This window comes from Chrysemys picta, chromosome 1 (assembly GCF_011386835.1).
Source record: "Chrysemys picta bellii isolate R12L10 chromosome 1, ASM1138683v2, whole genome shotgun sequence".
NCBI classification, from domain to species: Eukaryota; Metazoa; Chordata; order Testudines; family Emydidae; genus Chrysemys; species Chrysemys picta.
In genome coordinates, this window is record NC_088791.1 from 152778372 (window position 1) to 152802112 (window position 23741).

General features: G+C 45.2%; 1 protein-coding gene across 6 annotated transcripts in view; it reads left to right on the forward strand.

Moving 5' to 3' along the window:
* LSAMP (limbic system associated membrane protein) overlaps positions 1–23741 on the forward strand; it is a 1358048-nt gene that overhangs the window by 1283162 nt on the left and 51145 nt on the right. For all 6 annotated transcript variants that reach the window (XM_065573210.1, XM_008174850.4, XM_042852641.2 and 3 more), the window contains one exon: positions 22677–22811. In XM_065573210.1, coding sequence (XP_065429282.1) covers positions 22677–22811 — 135 coding nt within the window. The remainder of the gene's footprint in view (positions 1–22676; positions 22812–23741) is intronic.

A 23741-nucleotide genomic window follows, 5' to 3' on the forward strand; every position in this document is an offset into this window, starting at 1 on the left:
AAGGTGTGAATTGGAAGTTAATTAAGCTAAACTGAATCAAGGCCACTTTAATTTTGAATGAGAGTGTCCATGTAAGTTTAATGCAGTTTAACCTATACACTTTATATTCATACCTTTAATTAATTCAGTTTAACTTTTCTGAATGTCCCCATGTAGACAAGTCCGAACATTTATGACCCATTTCTGTTCCCTTTGAAAATCAGTTCCAAAAGTCCCATATCTTCAATTTGGAGCAGAACTGGGTTCCCAGTCTAGGTCCCAGTCTCATGTACATTAATTTTAGTTTTCTGTGGAATGTTTTGTGGGGGTGTTGTTTCACTATGTGACAGAATCACTATGCGACACTATTGGAATTAGTAGACTGCTCTACTCAGAAGCGACCCCCAACTACTAGTGCAGAAAGGAGATATGTGTGTGTGCAGTGTGTCCAAGTCAGCACTGAGGTACATTGGCAGGCTGTGTGAAGTTCCCGGAACTGGAATAGCAGTGAGGAGCTGCAGGTCAGGATTGAGGGGCATTGGCAGCTCTGTGGGTGTGGGGCAGGACTGAAACAGCAAGGGAGCTGCTGGTAAGGAGTGGGGAGGGGCAGTGACACAGTTCTATGAATCAAGTTGCACAGGCCCTGTTCACACTATACCCAGTGTGCTATCAATCCCGTCTTTCATGACCACCAAACTCACCAAAATTTTAAACTAGGGGGAAAAAAATACAAGGAAGGAATTTTCGAAAATCAGCTGGTGTTTTAATGCAACTTTGCTGGGACATGTCACTAAACCATAAGCATATAATCCTTGTGCAAATCCACTGCATCACTAGCTCTTTTTTCCAGGTATGGTATTAATGTACGAATATTTGCAAAAGAGGGAGGGGCGCCAAACCCAAGCTCTTCAGTCTGAAATGTTCTGTCAGTATATAAAATATATCCAGGAATTTGCGAGTTAGGCTGACGTCGCCCTCATAAATTCCAGATAAATAATTTATCTTCTGTGAACACATTTCACTGTTTTTACATCCCCATTTGTTTCTGCAACATGGCCGGGGGAGTGGCACTCACTGGGAAACTTTACATGGCTCTGCTCGTAGCTTTGGTGTTGTCAGCACAGCTCTGACTGGGGTAAGGTTTTGTTCTCCTGGCCGTCAGCTCACAAATCATAAAATAAGCCATTTGAAACTAAGAGACACCTTGTGCTAAAATGGGCATTTCTCACAATATTGGCAGATCAAGACAGCAACTGTTGATTTTCAGTGTTTAATGAGCAATATGCTACTGATTCTGCTGCTAATGTTGTGTTTGCCTAACCTTTTTCAGTGCACCTCCTTGTGCTTTATTGCTGGAACATTTCCAAAAAACAGGAAGGGCAAAGCAGAGGGGAGGGGAGAGGAGGATGGAGAGAGAAAAGAAGACGGAGAAATTAAAAGGAGGGGTAGAACTTAATTAAAAGGCATTCTCCAGATGATGGAGGGGTAGAGGAGCCTTGTCAGAGTAATAACTTGGGATTACAGATGAGTAAAACAGTTTCCTGCAGAGGTGTTCTCAATCATGTTCAAGGCAGCGGAAAAGAGAGACCGAGAAAGAGTTGATGATGACAAGGGATGGGCAACAAGGTCAGCACAAGACTGTGTCTGGAACCAAGGAGTCATGCTACATCTCTGTCAGTATGTCAAAGGGAGAGGAATCAAAGAAGCAAAAGTCCGGTGATAAATCAAAAACATGCCTAATACCCTGTATGCTAACAGGCCATCCATTCCGCAGTCCATGACACCCGGACCATCCAGTCCAAGGACCATCTCTAGTAGGCTATGAAGCACTTCTTTCCAGTCCAGTTTTGTTTGGTTTGTTACTGGAGAGATTTATGCGTGTGGACATCTCATCATGAGAATGAGTCTTCCCTGAGCAGTGGAGCTGGGAATATAGAATGTAAACTAGAAACAGGCTGACTTTACATAGGGCATGGGCAATTCCACTTGGAGCTCTGGTAACCAATGCCTGGAGCTCTGCTCTGATGATCTGCAGTTTCAGCAGGGTGCTCACTTTGGAAGACTCTGATTCTACTTAGTTTTTAGAATGGTTATTGAGCTGGTGAAAGATGCCAGACTGACAAACTCTGAAGACTGAAGGCCTCTCTCTATGCCTATACTGCCTCACCAAAGTGCCTTAGCCCTGTCTTGATGGGATCTCCTCTGGGATGAAAATGAAGTGCAGTGTCCATGGGCCATTCACTCTTTGACCCTCCACTGAAATTGCCAACAAGGAGAGCAATTAGCACACATAAATGTGTACGATTTGGGGATGGGTAACTTGCTTTCTGGGACCTAGGCTGAGACTTGCATAGGGGCCACCAAACAACCACCAGATGGTAACAAGTTCCAGTCATCACCACCTGGAGCTATACTTGTACCAACAACCAGGATGTGAAAGGTTCTCTGTCCCATTAGGAAGCCTCTTTTCCTTTTACATGATTGCTTAAATATTGCTTTTTTTTTTGTTATGTAAACCACAGCATATATGTCAGAGAGAGACATAGACATTAAGTAATAACTGGTTAAGGGGAATTTTTCCTTTTAAGGAGAAGAATAAAAATGTGCTAGCTGCACTGCTTAAGATTTCATTCCCAGACAGCTGCATACAAATTGTGCCATATAAAGTTGGACCTGTATGCATATTCCCTATAGAAAACCATGTGCTTTGAGATCAAGTGCTAGAAAAGGATGCAGAGAACATACAGGAATTGCCTTCCCAGACAAGACCAATGGTCCATCCAATCCAGTATCCTGCCTCTGGCAATGACAGATGCTTCAGAGCAAAGTTTAAAACTGCAATACTAATCCCTGAGGGAGATTTCTTCCTGACACCAGCTGATAATCATATTAGGCCCTGATCATTTCTGTGTTGGCTAGTGTAACTGCAGATACCACTCTTATTCATATAAATACCAAAAATGTTGTCTTTTTCCTTTATGGGGAAACTTACAATCTGCTTAAGATACTTGCCTCCGTAAAAATCCCGTAACTCTGAATTCCTCATGTTAATTTTATGCTGTGCAAAACAAACAAACAAACAAACAAAGATTGATCCTTCATGCGCCGTGTGAAATTTGCTGTCTTTTGAGGAACAATAAAGGATAAATGGGAATGCCTGGTGGACCTCCTCTGTCTTTCACTATTTTGTACCTAGGCTGTCAGATCTTCTCTTGCTCTTCTCCTTTCCAAAGACCTCAATCCTTCAAGTCACTATGCACAGAGCCCCATGGACTTCAGTTGGGCACCACATCTGTCCATCTTCAGCTACTTGCAGGATCAGGGTCTAAAATGTCCTAGTCTCTTTTTGAAGCCTTTCAGTATTTCATATCAGAGGAACTCTTTATCATCTGTGCTCTTCTGTATGTGTTGCTGTTGGCTACAAACACCAATCATTGATTTTCTCCCCAGTTGCACAACCCATCTCCTGGGGTTTGGCTTTCCTATGGCTTGATTCTCTCATGTTCTGAGGTAGGAGAAGCAAGTTTTTTCCATCCATGTGGGGTGATTTCACAGGGCCTCTTCTCTCCTGGAAGGGACCTGGTCCATGTGTTTGCTACATGTATGCCCAAAGTGGAACGCAATGCATAGAAGCCCCCGCTAAAATTAGGATTAAGCTGTAAGTGAGGGGACTCCTCTAGTGGACATTTCCCCATGGACTTACTCATCTATGGGGTTCTTGATCTCTGCAGCAGTTCAATAGGGTTACAGCCAGGACCATGTTTTGGCCAAAGTGTGAGTAGCACAGGTGGAGTATAGTGGAGCAAGAGAAGAAAGCAGAGGGGGATGGATAAAGAAAAGAGAGTTGTGGGGGAAAGAAAGTGTGAAATAGAGGTGAGTACACGAGGGGAAGAAATATTAGGGAAGAGAGTTGGGGAGGGAGAGAAAGAAGGGCGAAAATAGAGTGAAACACAGGGAGAAGGAGAAAGAAAAGCGATGGGGAAATAAGTAGATGTAAGTCAGATCTTTGGGATGTCAGAGTAAGGGTTGTGAGTAGAGCTGGGCAAGTAACTGACTTTTTTCAGTTCACAGGTAATTCCAAAAAATCAGGGGGCAAATTATTTTGGGTTGAACCAAAAAAGTAATTTTTTCAAACATTTTGATTAATCAAAAAGTTGGAAAAAATGGTTTAGGGTCAAATACAATGCTTCGTTTTGATTTTGAATGTTTTTTTGGTTTGATTGGTTAGTTGGGTTTTTTAATGCTTTCAATTTTTAAAAATAAAATTAAAGAGAATTTCTAAACAAAAAGTTACTTTGCACCCAAAATCAAAATGTTTCATTTTGAAAATGTCAAAACAAAATCCTTCAACTTTTCCAGATATTTTTGGGGGGTTGGGGCAGGAGGGGATTGGGGAAACAGGGATTTAGACATGAACAGTTTGGCAGAACCAAGACACTCCATTTCTGTGTCAGTTTCAGACAAAAATTTCTCCCCACTCTCTTTGTGAGCTAATCCCAGCAAGGCAGAGCCTTGGGGAATGCAGCAGAACCTCTTCTAGGGCCCCTCAATCTGGCAGCAAACGAAGCAGCTCATGAAGGGAGAAAGGTTTTATTGTGAATTCTGCTTAACTCTCTCAAAGGGGAAAACTTTCCTCCATCTTTTGAAATAACGATTTTCTCATCTCATAAATTGAAACAGCTGTGGCTGTTCTCGCTGTGTGTGTTGTTTTTCTTCATCTTTTTGTTGTTGGGCATATGTGTGTGATTTTCTTTAATGGCTTTTCCCTGCAGAAGGGACCCAGAGAGCTGTGCAATGTACAGGTTTGTGATCAGTGCCTTTGCAAAGGCAAAAGAAAAATGCCTTGGGCCTTTTCTGCTTTTAGAGAAGAACAAGTGTTAGGCTATTAGTCTGAATCTAACCCTGACTACATTTCTCCTGGGAACAGCTCCACAGCAAGCACTGCAGCACCATTGCCTAGAAAGGCTCCTATCTGAGATTGGGATCAAATCTATAGCCAGGACTCCCGTACCATTCCCTGAAGTGCATCTGACTGGACTAGAGTGAAACTGGTAGCACTTCTACACTGTACCCTACAAAGGAGGGAAAAGGTGGAGAATAGAATGTACGTGAACGTTCCCAGAGCCAGAGCTCCTGCCCCATTCCCTACAGTACTGCTGGGGCTGTAATGTGAGGCAATGGAAGGAGTTCTCAGAGGCTTATACAGTTCCTTGTTAAACTCAGCAGAACAAACTGAAGGGAGAGTTGGAGGAATTTCCCTCCTTATGGTAGAGTCTCCCCCTCTCTGGATGCTGAATCCTGTCTGTCGGAGTGAGCACAACTCTGGGGCTCCTAAAAACACTTTTGAAGAGCAAATGTTTGCCTTTGGGGTTGAGCAGAATGTACCTAGTTTCATGTATTTTCTTCAACAAATGAAAAATTGAGAGGGAAGAGACAAGGTCCCCAGGACAAGGTCCCCAGTCCCCACTCCCTTAGAGAGGCTGAATATTTTTGAGCTAGCATGGCTGCTCTCAGCAGGGTATTGCTCAGGTGCAATATTTATCTCTGGCCAGTAAGAGGGTTATTTGCCACCTGGTGCTGCCTCCCACCTTGGGTATGGCTCTGAGTGAGATTTTTTTGTGTACATGGAGTAACGAATGAACAGATTCATCAACCTCTCACCCATCCTCCTTGGCTCCTGGGAATTATTGCAATTATAAGGAGAGAGTTTTTTGTTTTGTTTTTCCTCTTGTTCATATATTGGCAGCACATCACTGATCAGGATTCCCCACAGCCATTCCCTGCAGCCAGTTCTCTTGCAGCAGCTAGTCCAGGAGTGGGAGAGGCCGTGACTGATTTAGCTGTGATTTCCACCACAGCCAACACCTCCACACCTCTCTTGAGAGCACCTCCTCTGGGAAAAGGTTGGGACCAGAGTACCTGTTCACTCTCCACAGTCACTGCCCCAAGGTCATTCTCTACTGTCTCCTGCTGCCAGAGGCCAGGGCTGGAGTAGTGCAGAGCTCCCCACAGCCAGTGCCCTAGTTCCATTCCTTACTGTGCCTCCTGATGGGAAAGGCTGGGTACAGAAGAGGCAGGAGACAATGTGGATCCGAATGGAGAGCTGCTCCCCTCTCAGAAATGCAGGCACCTCGATGCTTGTCATCTGTGTGGCAGATGTGAGAGTCGGTATGGAAGCTTTGGCCCCCTGCAGGTTGGGGTTTGTCACATTTCCCTGTTCCAGCAGCTTCATATGGTATTGGAGGTCAATGGTTCACTCCTGCTCCCTTATTTGCTGGCCTTGTTCCACTGCGTGACAAGCTGATGGGGCTGGGTGATTAGGGGAGCCTCCGCCTGCCGTAACAGATTAGTGAGTGAGAGCAGTGGAACCACAAATGGCCTAGTGACTGGCAACTAGAGAGGCTCCCCTGTGTTTCTGTCGTTCCTGAGCCTTGTGACAGTCAGGCTGGCTTGCGTGAGAACCAGGGCTTGTTCACAGCAGGAGTCTAGGGGGGAGAAGATGAATAGAAATGCTCAGAAGACCTCACAAGGTTGTACAGAAAGGCAGGAGATGATCTCCCAGGGTTTCTGCAGCACTAAAATAAATTCAAGGGTTGGGATTTTCTGCCTTGTCTATCTATCTGATCCAGGGATCCTCAAGCTTTGTCATACGGTGGAGTGCATTTTAATACAATGGACAGCTCCCTACACTTTCCCATTGTATAACATGGCAACAACAGCAATTCATCCCATGGAAAAATGACACTAGGCAAGAACTGATGTATTGTGACTGCCTTTGATCTGATGTTAGGGAGACATGGTGGGGGAGGTAATATCTCGTATTGGACCAACTTCTGTTGATGAGAGAGACAAGCTTTCAAGCTTACACAGAGCTCTTCTTCAGGTCTGGGAAACTAACTCAAAGTGTCATTGCTAAATACAAGGATCGAACGATTGTTTAGCATAAGTAGTTAACACACACTTCAAGGGGCCACTCAAGGTGAAGTGGCCCATGTGATGTGGCAACTGTATATGGAGGAAAAGGAGCCAGCGCCACATGACCAGCCCATTCTCTGCACTGTTTAGTGCTTCACAGAGTACTGGTGTTCCATGGTTCATAATCTGAGAACCTCTGAACTATATCCATCTGTCTGTCTATCTGAGTGCTTCAATAATCCCACCTACGGCCTCAGTCTCATATACCAGCTCTTGGTGAGGCTATTTGCTAATAAACTACACTCTCCAGATGGATTCATCTGAAAGGGTCAGAACACAACAAGCTTTTCTGAGTAGTTTTCCCAATCAACACCAACTCCTCACTTGACCTATTTCTCTCAGTATCTCATTTTATTGTTTTACACACTCTTGGTTGTTTTCTTCATCTCTGTTCCTCCTCCTCTTATTCTCTGTCAGCAGCTCCCTCCTCTCTCTCATGCTGCTTTTCTCGTTCCCTTATATTTTCCCTTTCCTTTTCTCCCATGGTCCTTTGTCTCTCATACTCATTCTCGTGTCTCCTTTTTTCATTCCCTTTTTCTGTGTCTTCGTTTCTTCCTTCTCCACTCTTTCCCTTCCTTTATTCCTCCCTGTCTTTCACTCCCTCTCTTTGCAGCCCCCTGTGTGAGCAAGTCTTCATTGCCTGAAATTTTCTCAGCATATTCTGCTGATATTCAGTGAAAAATACAGACTGCAGGTGAATTTGCCATTTTAATGCAGTTAATGCTCCCCCACTCGCCCCTTCTGAAATTGCAAACTGCTGAGATTAGTGGCATAAAATCCCACCAGGGTATTGACATCACCAATAAAACAGGAAGTTGTTTTAATCAAACCCAGCATCCTATTTGGATGCTGAACTCAGAATTACAAGGCCAGCAGTTCTGAGAGCAACTGAGAAATAAGTGGTTGGGGAAAAGAGAGGTGAAAAACACACTTTCTTTAAAGTTATGTCCATGCCTTATGGGCATGAGTTGCAGTTTTTTTCCCGGAGTCCTTATCTAAAGAAGGTGCTCAACAGAAGCAATATTGGGCTCATAGGTGACAAAGGGTTAAAAGGTCACTTGATCTGATGAGTCATGTACTAAGAAGGATTAATAGGAGGCAGTTGTGGGATATCATGTCCTCAATCCCCTGAGCACAGCTGAGGGGGAGAGTTGGTGGTGGCTCACTGATCCTAGGGCCAGCTGGGAGGCCAATTTGGACCTTATTAAAGCATCCCAGGTTAGGGGCTCACAGGAATGTCCATTATGTGGCTTGGAGAACACTGAAATATGGAAGTAAAAGAAGGCATATGGAGTGCATTCACCACCCAGGTGTGAACTATTTGCCAGTCATTAACTTATGCATCCCCCTCTCCCGTCCTCTCCCCAGGACAGTTTCCACAGTTCTGGATCCAATGCCATAGTCTTTGCCAGAGTCTGACTAGTATCCACATAGAAGCAAAGTATTGGCAAGTCATCATAGCTACTTCTAGGAGTGATGCTGATGAAAAGGAGAAGAAACTGAAGGAAGGGAAAGATAACTAGAATCTACACGGCGCAATGGCAGATAGACCTAAATTCTCTGTTCTGCCAGGACTGAGAAGTGGCCCATCTAGCCCAATATCCTGCCTGCAACAGTAGCTGATATGTGATGCATCAAAGGATGATGTAAATCGTTTCTAAAACACCTATTGTGCCATACGATACCATGAGGGGCAAGGGAAGATTTCTGTCTCCAGCTGCTGATGAGATTATGCTCTGAAGCGTGAGGATTGATAGCCCTTGTCACTATTAGGCCAGCTAATATAGCTGCAGATGCTACATTTAATCATATAAACTACACAGTACAGTTGCAGAACAAGGCCCCCTGGCCTACAGCATTGGGGAAGCAACTGGAGCAGATTCTTCAGGAGGAGGGGGAGGGAGAAATGGAATCTAATGTGTGTGTATGCATGTGAGAGAGCAAGATAGGAATCCACTGTGCCTAAGATTCAGTGTGTGTTGGAAAGATCCTGTGTGTGTGTGAGAGAGAGAGAGACACACACACACACATACACAGCTTGTGGGGGAGGGGAGGATCAGGAATGATCCTGTGTTCGTTTGTGTTTCAGAGAGAGAGAGTAGTGAAGGTAGAGTATGGGGCAGGGCTTGTTCATCTTTGAGGATTTCCTCTCATCTGATTGTACCCACTGAAACCACATGAGGCCTGCCATGGCAGCCAGAGAACAAATAGAATAAGATCAACCAGTGCAACTGGGAGCCTTCGGTGCTGTCCATGGTGTTGAACAAATGATAACCCAGCTCTAGCAGCTGGGTGAGAATGGCTGCAGCACAGTCTGTTGTCTTTTCCCCAGTTACTGATGAACAGCAAGGCCTCAGCGTTCTTGGGAAGGGAGGGTCCAGCCAGTAGCCTGGCTGTCAGTGTTCTCTGGGTGAAAGCACTGCAGAAAATTCAGCTGGCGGAGGGGTAGTGTGCCCCAGCGTTCATGTGACTAAGGAGATCCTCATGTATCTGGCTCTGACATTGGTGGTAACAGTGGCTTTCCTCTTCTCCCCACATTTTAGTACAAACTTTACCATGAAAAGAGCAACAAGTTGATTTTTTTCCTGTAGAGCAACAATTTCCTGATTGGTTTTCTTTTCTGTTGAATCCATTTGGAGGCTAAAGCCAGCGCTTCGATGGCCCTTTTAGAAATGAGTATCCTGCGCACTGGAGTCTTTTGAGGCCATAATTATAGCAAACTTTTTTTAGGGGCCACTGGGCTGACTCTAATGCACTATCCTTCTCTTGCTATCCAGAGATCTTTGAGCCTTAAATCTATCATTTGAACCTTTTCTCTTCACATCTGGAAACTGTGCTTACTCTGGCTGCCTCTGTGTGTGCGCCCCCTTTACTGCACTGCGCATCAAAATGCAGCTCATGCATCTTTCTCTTCATGCTTGTGGTATTGTGTGGCTGTGGGGCAATGTGACTCTTGGGAATATTGGATTAAATTGGTACTTTAAATTGCAGGCCTCACTACAGTATGAAAACTCACTTCCTTCTTCCTTCATTCACTCACCCTCCCTCTTATTCATGTACATAATTTCTCACACCTGCTCAGACTTTCACACCTGACTACTCATAGATACATGCCTTTATGCTTTCATACTCTCACACCCTCTCACCTCCACCCTCATTTGTACACACGTTGCCACTCACACTCATCTTCCCATGCTCACTGTCACATATACACGTTAACATTCACTGTCACACAACAAAGGGTAGGAAAAAATGGTCAGTTTTCACAATGGGGAGAGGTAAATGGTGGTGTTCCCCAAGGTTCTGTTTTGGGAGATGTGCAGTTGAACATATTTATAAATGATTGGGGGAAAGGGATGTACAGTGAGATGGCAACATTTGCAGATGATACAAAATTACTTAAGATAGTTAAGTCCAAAGCTGACTGTGAAGAGTTACAAAGAGATCTTACAAAACTGGGTGACTGGGCAACAAAATGGCAAATGAAACTCAATGTTGATAAGTACAAAGTAATGCACATTAGAAAAATAATCCTCCCTATATATACAAGATGTTGGGGTCTAAATGAGCTGTTACCAGTCAAGGAAGAGATTTTGGTATTATTGTGGATAGTTCTTTGAAAACATCCACTTACTGAGAAGCAGCAGTCAAAAAAGCTAACAATGTTAGGAACCATTAGGAAAGGTTAATAATAAATAAAGATAATAAAAATGAAAACATCATAATGCCACTGTATGAATCAATGCTGCACCCACACCATGAATGCTGCATGCAGATCTGGTCACCTCATATCAAAAAAAGATATATTAGAATTGGAAACGGTGCAGAGAAAGGCAACCAAAAGGAATAGGACTATACAACAGCTTCCATATGAGAAGAGAGAAAAAAGACTGGGACTGTTCACCTTAGAAAAGAGACAACTAAGCGGGGGGATATGGTGAAAGTGTATAAAATCATGAATGGGGTGGGGAAAGTGAATAGGGAAGTGTTAGTTACCCCAGGGGAAATACCTCTTCATATGAACCATTAATTAAATTAATAGGCAGTGGATTTAAAACAATAAGGAAGTATTTCTTCACACAACGCACAGTCAACCTGTGGAGTTGGTTGCCAGGGGATGTTGTGAAGGCCAAAAGTATAACTGGGCGAAACAAATTAGATAAGTTTGTGGAGGACAGGTCCATCAGTGACTATTAGCCAAGATTGTCAGGGACACAACACCATACTCCAGGTGTCCCTAAACCTCTGACTGCCAGAAGCTGGGACTGGATGATGGGGAATGGATCACTTGATAAATTGTCCTGTTCTGTTCATTCCCTTTGAAGCATCTGGCACCAGCTCCTGTAGGAAGACAAGATACTGGGCTAGATGGACCATTGGTGTAACCCAGTATAGCCATTCTTGTGTTCATATATGTGTTCTCTCACACATACACACCTACATCTACACTCACTTCCTCACCACAAACTTATACACACAGCCCCTCACTCAAACACATACACTTGAGCGCTCTTATGTGCATTTTCTCACACATCCACCCAAACCTTCACACTCACTTCCATACATCTGCTCTCACTTACTTACACATGTGCTTGTTCTCTTACATTCTGTCTGTCTCTCTCTCTGTCTCATTGTCCAGTCCCTATAATGAGGCCTTTTCTGGTTCATCTCGCTCCCTTCTTTGTTCTCTCAAACACACAGCTGCAATCAAGATGTCCAGAACAGAACTGGAGTGCATCAAGGCCATTAACAAAGACAGTAGGAACCTCCCTATTCTGTAACCTCTCTCACACCCTGATAGTACAGTAACCCAGGGACTAGTTTGAAGTGTAAAGTCAGCCATGGTTGCCGGTTTGTTGTTTGTATTTAACACTCGTGTGAGGTAAAGCCCGTCCCAACACAGGGTGTTTTAAATGAAGTGACTTGTCAAGTGAGTGACTGTGGCAGGGATCTGAGAGGCAGTAAATTTAGCAGCTCTCACTTCCCCTGACAGCCTGTCATGCACTTGAAACATAAATAGCGGTGGAGACAAATCACTGCTGTTTTCCTATTAAGCTTTGCCCCACTGGCCTCCTGGCTTGCAAGCAACATTTCTACCCAGCCTGCTGGCGTGCCTCATCTTAGGGATGGATGTGCCTCCCCCACATCAGCTAAGGGAGAAGAAGGAAGGGAATTATTGTGCTGTTATTTCCTCAAGTGTCCTTGGTCTCTTGGAACTGTTCATCAGATGATGGATTTCTACCTTAGAGCTGTTGTCTCCTGGCCCCTCCTTTCTCTCAACAAAGTTGGGAGAAGCAGGATCTTTCCCCTTCTCATTTAGATGTGCTAGTCTTAACTTCTTCCCCAGCTCCCTCTGTCATGCCCTGCCAGGTCACATTAAAGGACAATACCAACCATTCACTTTAATAAAGGAATTAAGAAGGGATTTTCAAAAGCACCTAAGTGATTTAAGAACATAAAATCTTATTGAAAGTCATCGGAACTTGTGATCCTAAGTCACGTAGATGCTCTTGAAAATCCCACTCTAAAGCCCTAATTGGTATTTAACTGCTTAATAAAATGTGTCTCTGGAGTTTTTGTTAACCCTTAGAGCAGTGAGCATGGGACCCCTCCCCATTAGAGTTCTTTACTGAGGCAGTGGGGACAAGCAGACTAACCCCATTCCTCTTCTTCCCCTTTCCCATATCTCTCATTAATTCTGTTACCTCCTTCTCCCCACTCCTCAAGAAAATGAAATCATACCAAGCATGAAGAGAGCCTGATCTGTGCTGGCCTATTTTGTGCCACTGGTATATTAGCACTAGCAAAACTTCCACTGCTTCACCAGGAAAAAAACATAACAAAACTCCCAACTCCCATAGGAACTTCATAACAAGGGCAATAGTTTCTTCCAAACTGATTTTTTAACGGTTTCTCAGGCCAGTTCCTCTGGACTGTCTAGAGTTCCTGTATCCAGCATGGTAACTAGCTCATGCCGGAACAAGTTACTTGTCTTCTCAGTAGAGGAACCTGCTCATTCCAGATGCAACTTTTTTTCTATCAGTCTCTGGGATCACCTGATTGAGTGATTTTTGTTGTTTCCCTTCTCTTTTACCTCTCCCTGAACTTCTTCATTTTTTTCTGCCTCTCTCTCTCTCTCTTCTTCTTTGTTTTTTTATTATTTTTCCTCTATTCCTCTGCCTTCTAGTCTGATCTGCATCCCCTTTCTGGTTTTGATTTGCCCCTCTCAAGTCCCTTAATATCTTCTCTCACTCTTTATTACCTTCTACATGCCTTTGCTCTTTTGCTTTCAGAAATACTCTTATTCCCCCACCTCTTCTTGCTGATACATTCTGTATTTGTATGTCTGTCTATGTCCCCATGCCACACACTTTTTCTTCTGTGTTCTCACTTGTCCTTCCTTTCTAACGCATTGACTACTCCTCTTTCTCTGCTCTTCAGGACAGTCTTGTCACTGTCCCCATGGCCCTGATTTTCAAAAGTGCTGAGAACTCCACTTGAAGTCAGTGGGAACAACATGCTCAGTACCACTCAAAATCAGGACCTCTTGTTCTTCAGTGCTTGTCTTCCCTCTACTATTTTTCAAGCAACAAGCTGCCACACCCAGCCTGCAAGAAACCCTTATGTTATTAACTTGCCAAGTGGGATTATTTAAAAGGGCCTCAACCCAAAACATCCCATTTGCTGCTTAAAGGACAAGTCCCCCTGGACTAGTGGTGCAAGGCAAATTTGGAAGCTGCCTTGTTCTTTGAAAACAAAAGGATTCTAAGAGCAGCGGAATTAATCACACTGGTCCACATCAAAATGGCCTGTATAGACCTCTATCCCATCTCTAGCACTGTCCAGTACCAGATGCAGAGGAAGATGTCTGACACCCGTATTGGACATAACTGAGAAATATTGCACCATAGCTTTTGGTCAGCAGAAATGCAGACCAAAGCAGCATATGGGAAGTTAATCTTTCTACACAAATACCCCATAAATATCATCACCATGCCACACAACAAGTTGACAAACTTTTGAGAGGCAACAGTAGCTGAGGGATAGCTTGACCATACTCCCACTGTTTAAAACTAGAGCTTTGCAAAAGGTCCATAGAAAGAACTGAAGCAAAATGGAAATCTCGGGCTTCTGGTTTCTGATGTGAACTCAGCATTCAGACCAGCTTAACTAAAAATAGAGAAGAGCCCACTTCCCCTCTCCACTTGCCCTGTGTAGGAGTGCAACCCCATAATTCCTCTTCTGGGACAAACCACGTTGGCTCCTTTCAAACTTCACTGTGCCCTGTGCAAGGGCGGCTCTATGTATTTTGCCGTCCCAAGCATGGCAGGCAGGCGGCTTTCAGCAGCATGCCTGCGGGAGGTCCGCTGGTAATGCAGATTCAGCGGCATGCCTGCGGGAGGTCCGCTGGTGCCGCGCCTTCAGCATACCCGCTGCCGAATTGCCGCCGAAACTGCGGGACCGGTGGACCTCCCACAGGCATGCCACCGAAGGCAGCCTGACTGCCGCCCTCACGGCGACCGGCAGGCCGCCCCCCACGGCTTGCCGCCCCAGGCACGCACTTGGTGTGCTGGTGCCTGGAGCTGCCCCCGGCCCTGTGCCTTCCCAGAGCTGCACATCCCAGAGCCTTGTTCAGTAGGGAAGAACATGCCATTAAACTACAAAATGACAGTAGAGTGAGTGCTTTGTCTAGAATGGGACTACTCAGAGGGAAAGGAGTGTATGAGGCCGAGCGAGAGTGACTGAGTTGACAGTCACCAGGGAGCGAAATGACCGGCTGGGTTGTTATATTTTAATTGCCTTTCAAAGGCCTCTCCATCATGCAACAAACCCCTGTTCCCCAAGCAGTCTCAGATTCTATTACCTTCTCTGCTTAACACTATTGGTAGCAAACACCAATTGATTTTTTTTTCTATTCCTACTGCAGAAGGCGACCGCTGGTTCTTCCCCTCCACCTGGGTGGGGGTGTCACTAACAAGAGGGAGAGGGCACCTCTCCCTGCAGAGCTGGTCACACCACAAAGAGAGAAATGTGCTCCATTCAACACAGCTAATCATCCCCACCCTCAGGCAGGTGGGAAAAGCTCTAGGATCCTTAGTCAGACCTGCAAGTTTGTAACCTCCTTTTCTATTGCTGCTCCAAAGGGCACCTCTGAGACCTAAGGAACTTCCGAACTTCCCCCTTCTTATCTCCCAGCCTTTACCACAAAGGTCTTGTGCTGCCATGATGATCCTTGTGGCTGATGAGGGCTCCCACACATCAGATTAAAGTACCCCCACAAACAAAAAGGAACCAGAGCGCACACATTTTGTGGGTGTGTTGAAGTTTTTGTGTTGATGTCATGAGGCTCGTGTCATGATGCCATGACATTTCCCTTGCGGCGTTGCGACGTTGTGATGTTTGGTGGTGATGCTGGGATGAAACGTGTGTTGCTTCAGGTAATGTTTGGGGGCCGAATGTTGGGGTGTGTATGGTGTGACACGGTCACCCTTGTGTGACATACTGACTCAGGCACGTGGCATTTCTTCCCTCTGCTGGCTGGAATGCCAGACCTGCACAGGTGTGTGTGTGTGTGACTATAGTGCTCTGTAGAGGACATTTGAAGATCTGTAAAAAGCGAGGCTGGTTATTCAGAGAAGCTGTGAGTCCTACCGCTGCTACACGAATATAGCTTCTCCTTTGCCTCAGGAGATAGAGGCCAATGTGTTCCAAAATAAAGAGGCTATAATTCTCTGTAGCTATATGTCTGGTACTCAGCTTGCAGTGTCTGTTCTCCAAAGCTGCAGAGTTATGAGTTGGTGTGGGACAGACTGAAGCTTGCCATGTCGTCAGACACCAAAGGACACTGTGCTTCTCTGAGAGTTCAGACTTTCCATTCAGCCTGGGACACAGATACCAGGGAAGCCCCAGAATGTAGTGAATATTGATTGGCATCATAGCAAAGGAATTACTCAGTCCTACCCCCCTTTGGGAGTAGCTAGAAGGGGTAGTGCCTGTTTGGACTTTGGAGCACTGCTGGATGAGTTTATTACCTGGGTACACATCAGGGGATATCCCCGAGATATCCTATCTCACAGGATATTGTTATATTAGCAAGTAGTCTGAGTCCAGTCAGATATGTCTAACACCCTTGTCCTGTTGAAATTCAACTCCAGCTGGTACACTAACAGGTCGCACTCAGTGAGTCCTGCTTCTCCTGTGCATCATGTCATCACAGCTAATTCCAATGGCGAGTGGACAAGACGTTATATAATTCAGTCCGGGACTGTCACTTTCAGCCAAGAGGGTTCTGCTTAATGCAAGGTGTGTGGGCAGGGGAGAGCATCTCTAGAGAGAACTCCAGACATTCTTAACCCTGGGCAAGCCAGAAAATGTCTCAGTCAAGGCCAGCTGACTCTGTGGATACACAAAAGGAAATGAGATGAATGATAAATTAGGTCCCTGTGAACACCAGGGGAAACCATGCCAGGGTCTTTCTTCCTGGTTTGGCTCATCCTCATTCACAAAGCCAGAGCCAGGCCTGAGTCTTCATTGGCACCATGCTAGCCTCTGGTTTTTGTGTAGTAATGACAGACCTAGAGGCATTGGAGGCATGAGGCCAATTTACACAGTAAGCAATGGGCACAACAGGGTGTGTAAACAGAGTGATTATTTCCACAGTACATTTGACCCTTCTGTTCCTATCCCTACAGCAGTTGATACTTCACTGCTCCCTTTGCACAGAAGAGCTCTCTGTATCTCTGTACTGTACTGTATCTCTCTGTCACTGTCTCTCTCCACTTCCGTCCATCTTACTCCCTGTCGCTGTACATCTCTTTCTTTCTCAGCAATCCGTCTACATTTTTCTCTCTGTCTCTGAACATCTCACTTTCCAAATCTCACTTTGTCTACATTACTTTCTCCCAGCTTCTCTCCATCTCTTCATCTTCCTCTTTCCCCTTCCCATCTCCATCCTTTGCTCTCCTCTCTCTCTCATTCTCCCAGTTTCCTCACGTTCCCTACTTCCCATGCCATGGTAACTTTCTATCTTCCCTTCTCTCAGTAGCATTGCAGCACAGGCTGTCCCTTTACTCATACACCATCTGCCACTCTCCACTGATCTCTTTGCCGAAAACAAGTCTCTTCAGCTAGGGACAGATAAAAATGCCAACCTCAGAGGAAGCTGCAGTGGGTGAGGAGGCGAAGGCTGATAAACAAAAGCTTCAAAGTTTCAAATAAAAAAAAATCCCAGCTGGAGGTAAAACAAGAAAACAATGTCAAAGGCTCCCTTAGCTATTTTTGTTTTTCAGAAGTATGTTCCTGGGGAATGTAAGGTGCAGAGGGGGGGAAGGGAGTTAGGTGAGTGAGACCTTAGACAATAAATGAAAAGTGCAGAGAGAAAAGAAACCTCAATTCAGCATTGGAAGTCGCCGCAAAAAAACTTCAAATGGCATCTTTTGATGTGAAATCTTTTTATCCTCTCTGCATCTTGTTTTAGGTAGAAGGTGCCCAACATCGTCCCAGAGCCCCTTCTGCTCTCCATGCCACACAACTACAAAAGGGGTTTGAAGAAAATAAACAAAGCAGCAGCGTCCCTGTTATGTTTCTCCATACACAAAATGCAAACAGATACTTTCAGCGAGAATGAACTTTATTTTAGTTTAAGAACACAATACTACAAAAGAACCGAAGTCAAGTCTGGCTGAGAGAGAGCACAGTGTATGTGCCTTCTCTTGTACAGTCTGCATTGAACAGAATGCAAAATGGCTGCTTAGTCTTTAGAAACTTGAGGTTCCAGTACATGGTAAACCAAGACTTACCTGGGGGGAGGGATAGCTCAGTGGTTTGAGCATTGGCCTGCTAAACCCAGGGTTGTGAGTTCAATCCTTGAGGGGGCCACTTGGGGATCTGGGGCAAAATCAGTACTTGGTCCTGCTAGTGAAGGCAGGGGGCTGGACTCGATGACCTTTCAAGGTCCCTTCCAGTTCTAGGAGATGGGATATCTCCATTATTATTATTATTATTATTATTTAACCTGTTACAGTACACAGCTAAAAATGACGCCATTTCCAATGTTATCTGAATACTCTGTATATTCATAGAATGTGTGTGTATGCACGTGTGTGTGTGTGTGTGTGTGAGAGAGAGCGGGGGGGGGATTTGTGAAATGACTGGTAAAGTGTAGAAAGAAAGAGAAGCTTTTGTGTGTGCATAAGTTGGATATGTGCATGTGAATATATGTAAGTGTATGAGGGTGTGTGTGTGGCAGTCGGGGGTGGAAGAGTGCATATATGAATGTGGAGGAGGTATATGTATATTTGTGCTTCTGTGTACTTAAATAGGCTTAAGAAGGGAGGTGTGAGGGTCAGAAGATGTGGGTGTCTGTGTGTGTTGGCATGAAGAGTGTGAGTGTGCTTCTGAGTGCAGGATTGTACACTCTGTTTTGGTGTGTGTGCATGTGTGCCCTCACAAGTGTGGTGGTGGTGTTTGTAAGCAGACTATTGTGTAAGATGGGGGGGAGGTTCAGCTGCTCTAGCAGGTGTGGCTAGCAAGCAAGGGGAGAGCAGACATGGCTGAAATGAGAGCACTTTCAAAGGCTTCCATGTTCACACATCAAAGCTATCTGCAGCACATACCTGTGCAGAAGGGCCTCCACCAGCTCCCAGCTACTGCAGGCACCTGGCACGCTCCGATTCTTTCACCATTGGTTTGATTGTTAAGCCTGACAGCCCCCCCGCCCCCTCCCTCTCTCTCCAGTCTCCAGAATAGAAAGCCTGCTCCTGCGCTGGCCAACAGGAGGGGCTCCTGTTCCAGATTTATGAGGACAGATTAAAAGTGTGACAACATATCACAGCTTAGCTAGGCAGTGTCTACGGGGACTGTGAGAAGAAACCAGCTACTTGTGAATTTCTGAGGGGGACAATAATCCCCAAGGGGAGAACAGTTGCTTAGGATCAGACAAGGTGATGTAATTAGGGCTTATAGGATGGCAGGACTAAACCTTGTTTGTCTTTGGAATAGCCTCCCCAGGGGAAGTGGGGGGGGGGTTCGCCTTCCTCTGTAGCGTGGGGCACGGGTCACTTGCTGGAAGATTCTCTGCACCTTGAAGTCTTTAAACCATGATTTGAGGACTTCAATGGCTCAGAGACAGGTTTGATACAGGAGTGGGTGGGTGAGATTCTGTGGCCTGCATTGTACAGGAGGTCAGACTAGATGATCATAATGGTCCCTTCTGACCTTAAAGTCTATGATTCTATGAAACCTCATCACTGGGAACATTTAAATCTGAACCAGACAAAAATCTGGGGTGAGATGGGTGAGTTTTGCCATTGACTTTAATGGGGTTGTGATTTCACTCCTGGGAGAATACGCTGCAGGGAACCCTCTTGTCCTAATAAATTTATTAGAGCATAAGCTAGTCTCTAAGGTGCCACAAGTACTCCTGTTCTTCTTTTTGCGGATACAGACTAACACGGCTGCTACTCTGAATCTTGTCCTAATGAGAGTGGACTAGATTCCTGTGAGCAGATGGCATTTCCGCCATCTCCTAACACAGCACGCACATCAGTAAACCACACCACTGGGTAGTGTCCACGCTTACCCCTTTCTCTAGGCTTAACGTGGACTGTAACAAACCTAAACATCCTGCCAGTGCTTGCTGCTGAGCTAGGCCGTTTCTAGATTTTCTCCCTGCCACTGACTTTAGTTGCCTCTGCCTCAGAGAGAGACTCTCCAACAACTTTTATAGGTTGGAGTTAAGCGGATGGGTCCTCTTTGTCAGGCTGCCATGGTCGCTGTGTTCAGGAGACTAGAACCTGACCTTCTGTTACGATGCCGTGTTGTGTTTTTGCTATCTCTCATTCCTGTGATTTGACATCACACTTTACAGAAATGCTCTTTTTAAAAACTTTCTACCCTGGTAGGGGACATGGCTGCAGCAGAAGGGAGGGGTTGGGATTGCAGTTCAGAGTAATTAAGTTTATGGAGCAAAACATTGCCGCTCAGAGATGAAACTGGCATAGAAGGAGAGGGCAGTGATAGAACTGACAACATTTTAGCAAGGAGTTCCCAGAAAATGCCCCCCCCCCCCCAAGCAGTGTGCTAAACCCCATGCCCCAGGGATGCGTAGGCTACAGGAAGGAAGACTGAGGGGCTGAATAGATCTATCCATTTGCTGTACTGCAAACCAACTGCTCTTCATCCCCACTTTGCTGGAAAGGATTATACGTTGTTCCTGAAAGTACTCCTGGGCCTGTTGATGGCTCAGTGTTCCTTCTGTTTATTTGTGTGTGTGTGTGTGAGAGAGAGCGAGATGTTGTGAGGAGCCCAGAAGATTCTTCCTCTGGGAAACCTGGCAAAATATTTTCTCTTCCAGAATATTTTTCAGAGCTCCAAGGATATGTTGTTTCCAGCAGGCAGGGTTAGCAGCACCCAAAGAGGCGGCGACTCCATCAGAGGCTAGGAAATCTTCCCCCAACTGTCCCTTCAGTTTGGTGACAGTATTTTGACAAGCATCTACTCAGTGCCCCCTCCCACCCCTTGTATGAAAAGTGGGTCCAACCCATTATGCTAACAAGATGAGAGCAGAGCAACTGTGCCCTGGCAAATTATGTTTTAGTCTTTGGTTTATTAAGATCTGCTGTGGTGGCAGATTAACGTCCCCTGCTCAGCATCTAGTAGTCAGGAGCTGCCAATGCTGCGATAAATGGAGTGCGTTCTGACTCTAGATGGGATTTTCAGGAGCACCTTAGCATTGGCCTAATGCTGCTCCCATTCATGTCAATGGCAGCAGACTTAGGTCAATGGTGAGCACTTGTGAAAATCCCACCCAAATGGCCTTGCCACCAGAATGTTGTTCCTAACTTCTTCACCTGCGCACTATTGGGAGCGGTGTCACGGTGACTCCTGCATTGCAGTAGGGTGGACCGTATTCCCTCTTTGTCTAATAGTGAACACTACCCCTATAAAAGCAGGTCATGCAGCAGAGCATTAGCCCTTTCTGCATCTGTGCTAGTAGGTCCTGAAGGTAAAATGCAGACTTACACAAAAGCAGATAGTGGTTTGGGACACAGTGGTGTTAGATTCAAATTCATCAGAAATATGGGAGCATTTGGATCTGGGTTTTGGGTCTGCCCATCTCTGAATAGAAGAGGAAAGCTTATTCACTTTGGAAGCATTTATTCACCATATGTGGCGTGGCAGCTCCTCTTTGAATACTGAGTTGCCAAGTCTGGGGATGATTTTACCCATTGGGGGATTTTGATGAGTGCAGGAAAAAGAAGAACTAAGAGTGGTAGTGCAAGGGACAGAATCCTGAGCAGAGCTTTATCAGTCCCCAAAGTCCCTATTCCTGATGCAAATCAAAGAGAATCTGGATGGTGCCCTGTGTTCATCCTCCAGTGTGCTTGGCTAATCTGATCTGGCTAACTTGCTTTGGCTAATATGCCACAGAAAACATATGCCTGTGCACTGGGACGGTTCTGCCACTCTAAGGAATATCACTGGAACTGGAGCCCCTGAGAGTGGGCTTAGCTGCTACTGCCACTCAGGACTTGGTGAGCCAGGGACAAATGCCCAGTCCACACAGACAGTATTTGAAGCACATCCAGCAACTCAGGGATGGATTTTCAGAGGAGTTGCCCACCCACAGATGGGGTCAGACTATGAAAAGAGCTCACATCCCATTCAGCCACTTCAATGAAAAGGCCAGATTTTCAAAAGATCTCAGCCCTCCATTGACAACAATGAAATCTTCTGGGCACTGAGCTATTCTGAAAATCTGACCCGTATGATTTAAAAGTGAGATTAGAATTGGGTTTTTGGTTTGGGTTTGTTTGCCTGTGCTATGCAGTTTGCAAACCCTGCTGCAGCCATGCTCCAGAGCAGTGTTTGTACCCTGTTAAGACAGGAAAATACTCTCCCATCATGGTTTTGCCCAACATTGCTCATAATCCTTCTAGGGAGAGTCCAAGCTTGGGTTCCAGAGTGATAGTGTAGATATGCTAATCCTAACATTTTACACTGCTGTTGCTGTTGCACCTCCATCCAAGGATCTCAATGTGCTTTCCATAGGTTAACCTCACAACCCCCCTTGCAGGGGGGTATTATTAGCCACAGTTTACAGATGGAGAAACTGAGGAATGGAGAGCTAGTGTTGCAGTGATTATTGGTCTCTGTGGCTCAACTTTACTTTCCCAAAGCCCGTATTTCTCAGTGTGGAGGTGTTTCCAGGAAACTTAGTCTTGTCAATGATGGTCTGGGTTGGAAGTTTGCGTTTTCTGAGACAGAAAACAATTCCACGACTTTTCATGGTCGGGGGCTACAGGTAAAATATGCCCCAATTTATGATGGTCATAACTACCATAGAGCCAATTATAATCTGTCTGACCTCCCTTGGTTTTCAAATATCTAGTCATGAAACTAATTCTGTCCTTGCAAGTTGGAGATTTTGCTTCTATGAATGTGTCTGATTCTGGCCACAAGGCTAGGTTTGGGCTAGTATGTGGTGTTTGGCATTTGGCACTCCTTTCACGCATCCTTTTGGTTCTCCAGAATCTAAGCTTTCATTTAAAAAAAAAAAGGCTCTATTTGTTGTGGTTGCTGAGATAGCTTCAAAGTAGCTCCCATCTGTCATTGTTTCATGGATAATTGTGCCATGATCATTCACATGTTACAACCAAAGTGAGGGCTGCTCAAGTCCACACCACCTAATAACATCCTGCTGTGTATTTTTCTCCTCCTAGGCAGAGAATTTGAAGGCGAGGAAGAGTACCTGGAGATCCTAGGGATCACACGGGAGCAATCTGGCAAGTACGAGTGCAAAGCCGCCAATGAGGTTTCCTCGGCAGATGTCAAGCAAGTCCGGGTCACTGTGAACTGTGAGTACATTTGAACCAGATGGGGGTGGGCTTCCATATCATGGTGATGGCAGGAAGAGGAGAACATCCTGATATCCCCATAACCTGGGCACTATTTCTTTTCAAAGGAAACATGTGGGGCATATTCTACTGTTGGACATGCATGGCCTGAAATCAGAGAGACTCACCTGAGGGCAGAGCTTGTGCCTTAGACTTGGTGAATGATGTAGAAAAAGTATCTGTGAGGTTCCCCTTTCCCTCCCCCTAGAAGGGCCAGCACAGTCCATGTTTAGCCACTGACATTCAAGAGAACAGTACCATGAACAGAAACTTCCACAAAGTGACAGGGGTAGATAAGAGTCTAAAGGCCAAATTTAGGAGTGATGTGTAAAGAGGTGTAAATTAGACTCCAGTACATTCACTCAGACCCATTGACACTAATCTGGACTCCCTCCAATCTATTTACGCTCCCTTACTCAGCAGTAGAGTGGGTGTAAGTGGGTGTGACCAACACACCAGGGAGCTGGGAGAATGTGTATGAGAGAGGTCCTTCAATGTTGCATGGGACCACTTTAACTTGCATCTTCTTCCAGATCTTCAGCATGTAAACTATGCTAACATAGGTTTCAGAGTAGCAGCCGTGTTAGTCTGTATCCGCAAAAAGAAGAACAGGAGTACTTGTGGCACCTTAGAGACTAACAAATTTATTAGAGCATAAGTTTTCGTGGACTAATAAATTTGTTAGTCTCTAAGGTGCCACAAGTACTCCTGTTCTTCTTTATGCTAACATAGACTCCCTATAGATCTATAGAGCATAGGTAAGGGCCTCTCCACAGTGACTTTTACCGCTTTTAACTGCTTTGGGGCACGGTTAGCTAAAACTCACTTTCTGTCCACACACCACACAGTTAATAAATAGTTCATAACTGGTGAATTCTAGACAGGTGTTGC